The 12902-nt window shown below is 31.9% G+C and overlaps 1 protein-coding gene across 1 annotated transcript in view; it reads right to left on the reverse strand.

Moving 5' to 3' along the window:
- Positions 1-11445: 11445 nt before the first annotated feature.
- LOC106881968 (uncharacterized) overlaps positions 11446-12902 on the reverse strand; it is an 83517-nt gene continuing 82060 nt past the window's right edge. Inside the window, exon 2 of the mRNA XM_089365550.1 lies at positions 11446-11641. Coding sequence (XP_089221676.1) covers positions 11611-11641 — 31 coding nt within the window. The 3' untranslated portion in view covers positions 11446-11610. The remainder of the gene's footprint in view (positions 11642-12902) is intronic.

The raw sequence follows: 12902 nt of genomic DNA on the forward strand, positions 1-12902 counted from the left end.
TATTCCATGTATATATTGGCTATTATCAGTGATATAGGCGACCCCATTGCTAAACTCTATTCTTGTCAATATATATCAGGAGGGTATATCAGCCGAAACGTTAAAAACAAACAAGATGAGGACAAATATCCGTAAAATGTAAATAATGTAAATAATGTACGTAATTCCTCATCTCTTAAATATAGAACTGTAAGATATATATATATATATATAATAATAATAATAATAATATTAGGGACAAAATCCAAAATTACAGGCAAAAAACTCAATTAAAATCAATTTATAAAAAATTAAAATTAAATTGAGCCTTATAGATAAAGTATATATAAAATATATAGTTTTAGGGAAAATAACCAATTATCAAGAACTCATCGATGAAAATCCACTATCACATATAGAAAAGTTAATAATTAAAAGCACAATAAATGAGTATAATATAAAGTAAAGTAAATATCATAAGATAAATATAATAAAAAGATTACACGTGTTTCATAACAAATTTTCAAATAGAAAAGAAATTTAAATCGATTAAAATCAATTTAAATTATCGAAAATAAGTTCTATTCAAAAATATAGCTACTCGTCAGATCGTAAGTAGAACAATAATTAGATATATATCTCAACCAACAATAAGTACCAAATGAATTAATATGAAATACTTATTATATAAAGATAGAAACATTATTTTAAAAATATCATAATATCAAAATAATAACCATTCAATAATCAATAATCTGACGAGTAGCTATATTTTTGAATAGAACTTATTTTCGATAATTTCAATTGATTTTAATCGATTTAAATTTCTTTTCTATTTGAAAATTGGTTATGAAACACGTGTAATCTTTTTATTATATTTATCTTATGATATTTACTTTACTTTATATTATACTCATTTATTGTGCTTTTAATTATTAACTTTTCTATATGTGATAGTGGATTTTCATCGATGAGTTCTTGATAATTGGTTATTTTCCCTAAAACTATATATTTTATATATATATATATATATATATATATATATATATATATATATATATATATATATATATATATATATATATATATTTATATATATATATATATATATATATATATATATATATATATATATAAGGGAAAAAATGGAGGAATTAATATTCAGACATTATTTTTTTTGAAACAAATGCAATTTCAGATAATATCAATCCCATGGTTCCTACGCTCGTTTCCATGCCTATTTTATTCAAATTAGAAAAACTAAATTCGAGACTGATAATGAATATAGTTGAACGTGGATGCTGACATCCCTTTAAGAGGTATTTATATCCTCGAAATAATTCATATATATATATATATATATATATATTTACATATACAAATACACTCGCACACATTTATGTATGTAGGCATGTATATATATGTTGATTTGTTCTTCTGTCTCAGAACACAATTTATTTTCTGATAGTCAATAGTGAATCTAATGTGCTTTGCTATTTATATACTCTGGAGTATTGACACATGTGAAGTATGAAAACAATAGAAATACCTAGAACACAAATACAATCAATGTGCTTCGCAAGAGCGCTTACGAATCGGATAACAACATTAAAGTTTTAACGTAAAACATTACCTACGGAAATTAGTTGCTATACTAATTACGTGGCTAAATATTTCGTTGTTATATAAAAAAAAAAAATTTGTTCAAAGCAAATACAGAGAAGATTCGACCAGGTTGATATGATTTCGAATTAGGTCGGGGAAATATATATATATAAGCAATGTATATATATATATATATATATATATATATATATATGTGTGTGTGTGTGTATGTGTGTGTGTGTGTGGTGTGTGTGTAAATATTTGTGTATGTGTGTATGTATGTATTTATTTATGTATGTATGTAAGTATGTTTGCAAGATAACATATATAAGATAAAAGATATTTCAAATTTCGCCTACGTGCAATTTCATTTGCTAGTGGTTTGCATTCCTCAATAATTTCCAGTTCTTTATCATCCACTCGTTCATCTCCAGGTGAGGCAATGTCTTTAACCTTGCTTTGTTTTCATCGTGTCATCAAATACATTAATCCATTGTCTCTGAGCATCAATCCATGAATCACACTGGATTGAAAATCTCACAAGATCATATTGTCGGTGATATTTTCAAGTTTATTTTCGTACCATTTCAAAATCTTTCACTCACAATTTGTGAGACTGTTTCAATTTCTATTCCACAGATCCTACAAAGTTTCGATTTAATACTGTTATCTATCTGGAACTTGCTGTAATTAGTTCTCAGATATTGTTCCTCAACTTTGCATGTTAATGCCTCAGCTCATCCTTTCCGATCACTGTTCTTTAGCTACATCCAATTGTTGGACTAGTCTTTTCCTTTCATCTTTCTGAGGTATTATCTATGGATAGCTTTCAATCTCCTGTTGTTCAATGTTCTCCTTCTTGTTTCCGGAATTCCTTTGGGTGTCATATTTTCACTAGGTATTGTGTTGCTATTTCTAACAGCAATAAACAGTCTATGAATCTGCTGTTTCCCTGTCATTCCAGAACATATTCCCATTGCATCCTTTGAGACTGCTTCTTCATGGGTTTCTAAACACATATAATCTATCGGCATCGCTTCTAAGGTTCAGTTCCGTTTACACTGTCATCAATTTCTTGTTTTTGCTATCCATTTCCACAAGTTCGTTCTTTCTCCATCTAACAACATCTGCGCCGCATCACAATTAATGTGACAGCTCATGTATTCATTGCCCTAAACTTGTTCTTTCTATTGCGTCTACTCTCCATGATTAATTTCGTTCGCCTAACGCTTACCTTCCTTTCACTCAGATTGATTATGCCGTAGTCCAGAATACCCAGATATTTGTAACCATCCGCCTCCCAACTCTTAGTTCTGCCGCCGTTAGGCAATTCTACAAAATCATATTACTAATAACATCATTATTATTATTTCCATTTTATTTCTCAGAATTCTCGTTCTTACTTTTTCCGGTAAATTCTGACCCTACATAACTTTAATTTCTAACTCTACCTTCAGTAGTAGTAGTAGTAGTTGTAGTAGTAGTAGTAGTAGTAGTAGTAGTAGTAGTAGTAGTAGTAGTAGTAGTAGTTCCATTTTTCTGATACAAGTATCACTCCCACTCTCTTAAGTAGTTTGTCTCGGTATTGTGTTATGTTGTATTCAGGGCATGACAGATGCTCAGCTTTGAAGTAATTATAAACTGTAAAATGTCGTAAATGCCAATCCTTGGGAGAAGAAATGAAAGGAATACGTAGCACAGACGTGAATTTCAACAAAACTCCAATTGAACTGCCCTACAATATGCACCAGGAATGAAATAGAAATTAAAGAAAAGAAAAACACATATATATTAAACAGATATCTCACACCAATAATAAATGATTAAGTTATAAGCTTATAGCTACAGTATGAATACACTCACACTCACACAGGCACAGTTACTCACATTTTTGTAGAAACCACTCTACCCGATGCTCAACGTTCCATATTTAATCGTGATACCCACTTGCTCTTATATATCGTTTTTATCAAAAAGTTCCGAGACAATTTCTCTGGATGGCTATGTAGGTAAATTTCATAGTATATTTGACTAGATCATTAATAATGGACATGTTTATAAACATAAAACAAGATTAGTCGCCATGAAAACTTTGAAACAATTGTCAACTGTGAAATAAAATTATTATTACAAAGTCTCCAATTTTAAGATTTTCTTATTTATATTTCTATATGTAAACATGTGAGAGTGTGCGCTTATGTGTATATAGTAATATATGTATATATATATATATATATATATATATATATATATATATATATTCACACACACACTCACACACACATATACGCATATATGTGGTTGTATATATTCTGTATTTATATATGTGTGTGTGTGTTTGTGCGCGCGTGCGCGTAATATCAAGCTTGTTTTGATTAGAGTTGATTGATTGTATACAGAAATGTAGCGCTGGGGGCGAGTGCCATTAAACTCTGTATTTTACCGTGCCTACGGTATTATTCTATAATTTCTTCAGCACAGCCAAAGCTCAACCACTGAAAATGTTTCGATTGTGATACTGAGTTCTTGGTATAATCTCTGCTTGACAGGAATATCATCAGTGACATGGGCCTTACCAAAGACATTTTGGGAGAGATATTTTTCCCCATTTATTTAGACGTAGCTCCTGACTACATGCATTCAACTTTACTCTTGTGGTCATCTTATTCCTGTCATATTATTAATTGTCTGCCAAATTACAAATGAATTCTCGTTCTCTGTTGTTTGCCCAATTGAGTTAGTTTCCTGCTGATATAGTTTTGTTATCGTACCTGACATGTTTTATGTGATTTCCTTTGTACTTATCTGTATTTCGTCATATGGGTATGTGTGTATGTGTGAGTGCGTGTGTGCGTATGTGTGTGTGTGAGTGGTGTGTGTGTGTGTATGTGTTAATGCGGATGTGTGTTCGCGCTCGCACGTGTCAGTGTGCCTTATCCCATAACATCTAAGCAAACCACGGGCAGACTGACCGAGGAGTTTCTTAATGGCACACTAACGAAAAATTACGATACATATTTTTAGTAGTGCAACCTGCCTGATTATTAGACATTTCACAGGGGGTACAATTTTCGAAAAGAGGTGCCTATGCCTGATCAAAGCGCATTATCTTGTGGCTCATATGATGGAGCTGCGACAGTAATTTCGTATGTTAGGTATCTGAATTGGGCACTATGTTGTGTCTATTTGATAGGCACATATTTCATGTTCCTCCATGTTCCTCATGTCCCTTTATGTTCCTTCTGTAAGCAGTCGAAATGACTACCAGCTTACTGTTTGAGCATTTCTGTCTTCCTTCAAAATCCGTGATATATCGACGCGTCAAACATGAGTGGGACAAGAACATATCTATATCGGAACTACAAAAAAAAAAAAAAAATTGCGGAATAACCTTTTTGTTCATATCGCTTCCCATTTACATCTAAACAAACTTCCACTTATATACCTCCACCTTCACTCGCACGCTCATGCATACAAACACATACACGCACACACACACAAACACACACATACACACACACGCGCAAACGCATATACATATGTTTGAGCGTTTTTGTATGTATGTTTATGTATCTATCTATGTACGCATGTATATGGAGTTGCTTCGTTTTGTCTAATTTGAGGATAACAAGATGTTACCTCTCACGTCTTCACATAGAAGACATCGCTCAAAAGACAACAATCATAACATCGTATCATTTTAAAGAAAATAAGCACCAGTATCCATGGAAATTTTGGAACATTGATCTACTTCTTGATATGGAACGCTTCACTCATTTGGTGTACACTTGTATTTGTCTGTGTATGTATACATACAGATATATATATATATATATACATATAGACGTATGCATATTCATACAAACGCATATATCTATGTATACACGCATAAATATGTGTTCGTATGTGTATATACATCTATATGTGTATATATGTGTATATATTTATTTACGCATATGTGTTTATGTCTCTCTACGTATATGCCGGTGTGTGTGTACTTGCGTACGTATACACTATTCCTATACGTAAGAATTCGTATTTTTATGCAATAAACCTAACATGCTTCAATATAATATTTGAGAGTGTCATTCTCGAATAGCCTTGTCTGTAGTTAATGTTTATGGCTTAAATAACATTTGCCATATCTTCCATTATATCTGGTTTATCTGGTACCGAATGAGGAGCCAAATGCTTAGAATCTCTAATCGTCTGCCATTTACTCTGCGCATAAAATAGAAAACTTTTGTTGAAAAATAATAAGCTGTTGTTGTTGTTTTTTATTTCTATTCCACAATGGCATTTTGCATTATTTGGAAGCTAACTTCCTTATATTCAGTATCAAATGTGATTTTAGCGTGAAAATAACAATATAGATTTGTATAGCATATTCCTTTTCTTTTTTCTTTTATCGCTCATAATGAAATATTCTTTGAATGCTTACAATTCAGGAGTTTTCAATTAAATAGTGACTGGTATTCAGTGTATTTCAGTTTAGAACATTACATCTTATCTGTTCTATTATTACTTAAAACTATCAACTCCTGATTGATTCATTGTCAGAAGACGGACATAAATCTCGCCTCAACAGGATACTAAATAACACAAAGCCCTTTATAATTGGCAGCATGTCTGTAAGAAATTGCAGTATTATTCATGATTGTGTATTTATTTGTGTCTACGTGATTGTATATCTGTTCTTTACAAATGTTATTGTTTTAATATATTGTACTGGTTTTATCTTCCTTTGAAACATTCACAGGAGATTTTTTTTTTTTTTAATAGAACTTTACAAAAAAAAAATTTCATTTGATGTTGCATATTGCATCAATGTCTGCAATCTTTTTCATATAAGTATTTGAAGTTTGCAATGGATAATATATAAAAAAAAAAAACAACAACCACATATTAATAGATAACGTATTTAAACATGAATATTTCGGAATACTTATTTATCACAGTGCTTCAGAAACTTTTTTCTCATTAATATACTGTCATATAAACTTAAATCTTTTCGGAATAAATTCCTGTGGAGAATACGTACGAGAATGTAAAGACCCTGGTTTTCACTTTGACTTAGATTCGTATGTTTCCTTCTACTATTGTACGTGTATGTAACAAACCTAATTACGTGTGCGTGCATATGTATAGATATGAATACACTGACACATACACAGACAAACACACATATGTATATATATGCATATATATGTGTGTATACACATATATATGTGCATATCTCTATATATAAATATATATATAATACGACAGGCCTCTTTTAGTATTCGTCTACGAACTCCATTCACAAGGCTTTGGTAGGCACGAGGCCATAGTGGAAGATACTTACCCGAGGTGCCAGTGCCACGGAACTCGGCACCATATAGGTGGGAAGCAAATCTCTTGCAACACAGCTATGCTGCCTCTCTCTCTCTCTTTCTCACTATATATATATATATATGTATATATCTATATATGTGTGTGTGTATACGTATGTAAGGTTGTCTAAATTATTTGAGGACACATTTGTTTTGTTTTCTTTATAAATATATATATAATAGAAACCATTAGTGATGAAAATATTTGTACATATATACTAGATTGTCTTCTTTATAATCTTATTCAGTGACGCCACCTGCGTCTACATGCCCGAATTAAATAGTCTTGTCTCAAACCAGACGTTACTCTGACTATGGTGGCTTTCAAAGAATCATTGACCTCTTGTTGAAAAACGCTCCACACATAGGAGTTCAATGAATTGGGATGCGGTACCTTTGAAGAACACGTGTTATGTAGCCATAAGCTGAAGCATGCACAGCCTTCCATTGTGTACTTTATCCAGGGCTTAAAAATTGTTTCCAGTACCTCACTGTAGCCAGCAGAGTTGATTCTTAGGCCTTGTGGAAAGAAATGATGAGATATCATATGTCCTTCATAACTAGAAATGTTTAAACCAATGACAATTGCAAGCAATTTTCTGCGCATGATAATGCTATCTTAAGAAGGGTCTGAAGATAGTCATGTCACTTTTCTATTAATCTCGTGGTACGGGCCATACTTTTTTCTCATTTTTACCGTATGTCTTCGTGGAAGACATTTCTGATTGTCCCTTCTGTCAGATGGAGATCTTTTGCAATTGACCTCATGGATTTTCTGGGATTTCCGCCAATGATCTGCTGAATCAGTTGAATGAATTCGGGTGTTCTGTTTGTGTGGGAGCGTTGGAAATACTTATTGCGTTTCGATTCTGGTGATACATTTCTATCAGAGGCTTGTAGCACATTCATAATTCTAATACGAAAGATCTGGTGACTTTTAAAAATTGAGCTATCGTTCAAACGCTGTGCTTAGCCTTTCAGGTCACAATTACAGCATTACAGTTACATTTTGTATAGGTTGCATTGTTGGACTTAGTGCTCATAGTTTGCGTTGTGTATTAAGTATCAATAGATGTAGTAGTTATTTTCGGTCTCCTTAATAACTGCAGCAAGGTTTAGACTGAAAATGATGTTCTATATATCCTGTTGACATTATTAATTGTCTTTGTCGAATCTGAAATGTATATACGTACTGGCACCAGATTTTGTAATACTGTATTTGAAGGCGGCGACCAGCCAGAAACGTCAGCACACCGAATGAAATTCTTAGCGCTATTTCGTCTGAGTTCAAATTTCGCCGAGGTCGATCTAATCGACTGGACCCCTTCCCCAAAAATGTCGGGCTTTGTCCTAGAGTAAAAAAGAATATTGTATTTGAAGGCGGCGAGCTGGCAGAAAGGTAATCGCGAAATGATTTGCGGTATTTCGTCTGTCCAAATTCCGCTGAGGTATTTTTGGGTGCGATAAATTAAGTATCAGCTGCTTACTGGGGTCGATCGATGTAATCAACTGGCCCCCTCCCCGCAATAGTTCGAGCCCTGTACGTAGAGAATAAAAGAAAATTATCATTGTATTATTCAAACTTAATTTTTCTCAAAATTATTTGCAAACATTTCGATATCCATATACATATATATATATATATATATATATATATATATATATATATATATATATATATATATATATATATATATATATATATGGATACATTTCAAAATGTAGGTACATGCAGATCGTTAGCGATTTTGTTTCTTCTGTATTCCTTTTCTATTAGACTATCCTGTCTCCTTCTTTGCTCGAAACGTAAAACCACCATTCATTTCTTCCTTGAGCGTCTGCTAATACTTTACATGTAGCACATCCTCGCGTTGTTGCTTTTTATTTTGTGTTTGTTTTTCGTCTTTTTGGGGAGTTACTGTATATATATATATATATATATATATTTATATATATATATATATATATATATATATATATATATATATATATATATATATATATATATATATATATATATATATATATATATATATGCATGTATGTATGTATGTATTTATGTATGTATGTATGTATGTATGTATGTGTACATATTTGCGTGTGATATGTATGCGCATGTGTGTGTGTGCGTAACAAAATAACATAACATTTGCATATTTTCACTTTAAATCAGCATTAGATAATGAAATACCTTCTCGATACATCTGAGGTGTCATTTGTTTGACGTATTCAGTTTGCAACTATGGTTGCAGGTACTATACCACCCCCATATATATATATATATATATATATATATATATATATATATATATATATATATATATATATATATATATATATATATATATATATATGTATATATATATATATATATATATATATATATATATATATATATATATATATGTATATATATATATGTATATATATATATATATATATATATATATATATATATATATATATATATATATATATATATATATATATATATATATATATATATATATATGTGTGTGTGTGTGTGTGTGTGTGTGTATATATATATATAGGGAGAGAGAGAGAGAGAGGGATGCCAGGATATGGAATATTTATGCAATGTATTATAATGTCTATTGTTTTGACATTTATGCATGGAGTTGAAATATATTTTCTGATATAATTTAATTCGTTCAATTCTTATATTCTCTATCTCTCTTACCTATATATATTTCAACGTTCTCTATAGAATATTTGACAATAGTAACAGGGTTTGAAATGTCAAAACTGTTGCAGCATCAATTCAAAGATTGTTAATATATCTATTTCCGCTTCATCTCTTGTAGTACGCTAAATTATTTTTCCGAAATGAAATAATCCACAATATTGTACTGATAATATTTAGTGCGAATGTATTATCCCTTTGAATTATAAGATTATTATGAATTACGATTTAAAAGCAGCTCTAGTGGAATGTAAACATTATCGATCGCACATAGCTAGTGAATGCGTTTTACTTATTCATTCGTTAAATTTGCTGTTGGGATAGCGTCCGAGGAATGCTCCCCACTGGATGCCGAGTGTTAAACACACTTGAATGTCACAGACCAAACGGGCGATTTACCTCGGAGTCACCGAGAATGGAATACACCGAGATTTCGCCATTATTGTGGCTTATCAGATGTATGTACATGGATTATATCGCAAAGAGATCTATTTGCTGAAGTGCCGTGGCGTAGTCTACAGAGATTTCCGCAGACGCTAAACTGCAGCATATTTTGTGTATAAACTAACACATGCACTATGTTTACATTACTTGAGCAGCGTTTAATTTATAATTTAATTTACTTCCACATGTGCCTCGCCGCAGCACACCAGCGAATAAATTTCACTCCAATTGCATAAAAGTTACAGACCCACGATTCCCTTCTTTTTGACATGATCTGAGTACATAGTATCGATAATCCACAATAATTTCGAAATATTGGCATCTACCATTCTCGGGCATTCTGAGGCGAATTCTGCAGCAAATTTGACGTGTAGACATCACACATACACTATATATGTGCAGCCGATAATGTTTATAAAATTACTATTTTTGAGAGGACGGACCCCTTAAAAACCATTATATTGTATTAATGAAATTACACATATGCTCGTTATCGCTATCTGTCACACCTTCAAGAGCTCAAGTGATTTGATCAATCTAAGCAGACAATTCCATTACAATACAGTATATGAGAGGCAGATATATTTTATTACATGTTGAAGTATGTAAACAATCTTCCCTAATGCGGTAATTAAAGGAAGATTTGGAACTCCTTTTCTCGAAGGAATCCTTGAAATTGTTGTTCATTTTCCCTCCAGAGATCCAAATTACTAGACATATATAAGTAGTGGAAATAACTGCTTACTATTTGAATACCAACTTGAATAAATATAACAAATTATTGTGATTCTTATCCCTGTCAGCATTATTACACTTATTGAAAATTACCTAACAGCTTCACACTAATGCATTGTTTGGTTTGAGATTGTATGTATGTATGTATGTATGTATGTATGTATGTATGTATGTATGTATGAATGTATGTATGTATACATGTATGTATGTATATGTATATGTGTGTGCGTGTTTCAACAAAAGCTATTTTCTGTATCTTTCCTACTTGTTCCCCTAAAAATAGAAAGAAAGTAGCAATGTTAATTTTGTTATATAAACATTCATTCATATCCATAAATAGGTTTACAAAATGCCTCTAGTTTTTGTTTTCTTTGCATACACTACTTTTCTCCGTATAGTTAACTAACGATATCTAATATGCATATAGCAATATTGATTTCTTATAACGCTAACATTTCATTCATAAATCTAGATAGTTATTCCGAGTGAATTATTCAAATACTTTCTAATATCTTAATTTTTTTTATTTAAAATTTTATTAGTATGCGATGCTTTCTTTAGATAATGTTACTCTATATTTTTCAAAAAATATCTTGCATAGTTCGAGTGATTTTGCCTATGTTGCAATGAAAACAATTACAGATATATAGTCACTTTTTCATTTATAATTTGACCTTCACAATTTCTTTCTATAACGTTCAATAGCCGAACTCATATTTCAATCGATATTTCCAAACATGGTTGTGCTCATTGCGTCTTAGTTATGGGCAACTAGTCAATTTGTGAATGCTCTTGGTAAAGTCTGCAAGATGACAAGATAATTAGAAATTTTACAAATCAGATAACAGATTTTTAAGGGGTTACAAAACGGTACGTCATAAAGATATCAACTCATTGATTTGCTTTCATATTTAGAAGGCATCTACACGTTACCAAAACACCAGTTCATGAAAAGTAATGTCACAGCAAAGTACTCAAATGGAAATAGCTTGAGGCCAGCGAACACTAAGTAGTTGATGACAATAGCATAAAGCTAAAAAAAAGACACTGTGAGAGAGAAAAAAGAATTAGAGATAGACAAACACTCAGACAGAGCGGAAGAGAGAGAGATGGAGAGAAGGGTGCAGAGAGGGAGAGAGAGAGAGAGAGAGAGAGAGAGAGAGAGAGAGAGAGAGAGAGAGAGAGAGAGAGAGGAAGGGAGATAGGATTGTCAGATGTTTGTTAGAGTGTATGTGATAATGTGATACGCAATCCATCCAATGAATTTCTTAGGATGTGATTTACGATGTCTGAATCTCCCAGTAGTACTGTTTCAGATTTCTACATGTATTCCATTGCCAATTTTAATCAAGTTTTGTACACAATTAGTAGTTGTTGATAGACATTAGTTTACTGAAAAAATATTATAGCTTATGTGAAACAGTCATTGCTATGTTGAATACGTTTGTAGCGATACAACGTGATGGTGAGAGCTAGCATTTGCAGTGAACGTGTAATTTCATTTTGCATGTTGCTAATACTTTGCAGTATATGGTCCAATGATGTTTTTGTTTTCATGTGTAAATTAATATGCTGCTTTGCTGCTTAATCATCTCTGTGCTTGCTTCGGCTTGTTATAGAACAGATTTTGATTGAAGCTTGCAAAGCAGGATTAGTGGAGTTGTGCTTAATCTTTTCTCGTATATCAGCTTCGTTATTCATCTAAATCATTTCCGGAACTACAAGAATATTTTCGGTAAGGAACTTTTTCCTTTGGGACACCACATGGTTTTGCACTTGGTACGTTGTTCTTAGTGTACTTGAATCATGTGTTTGGTGGGATTATGGCAATTGATTTAGAAATGTAAATGTTCCTAAGATTTCGATTACCTTCCTCAGTTTGCTGATTTGATTATGTTTCCAGCTCCCATTTCCGCCTTCTTTTCTCGTATAGGAGAATGTGATCTATCGAGAGTTTTGATTATTGATACGATGTGTGTATGTATTTATTTCATTATTTCTTTTAGAAATAATATAAACCAAAATTATTGCCTCCGTTGTTGGTTGCACTTTTTGTTCCACTC

This window comes from Octopus bimaculoides, chromosome 18, assembly GCF_046866305.1.
Source record: "Octopus bimaculoides isolate indiv1 chromosome 18, ASM4686630v1, whole genome shotgun sequence".
NCBI lineage: Eukaryota > Metazoa > Mollusca > Cephalopoda > Octopoda > Octopodidae > Octopus > Octopus bimaculoides.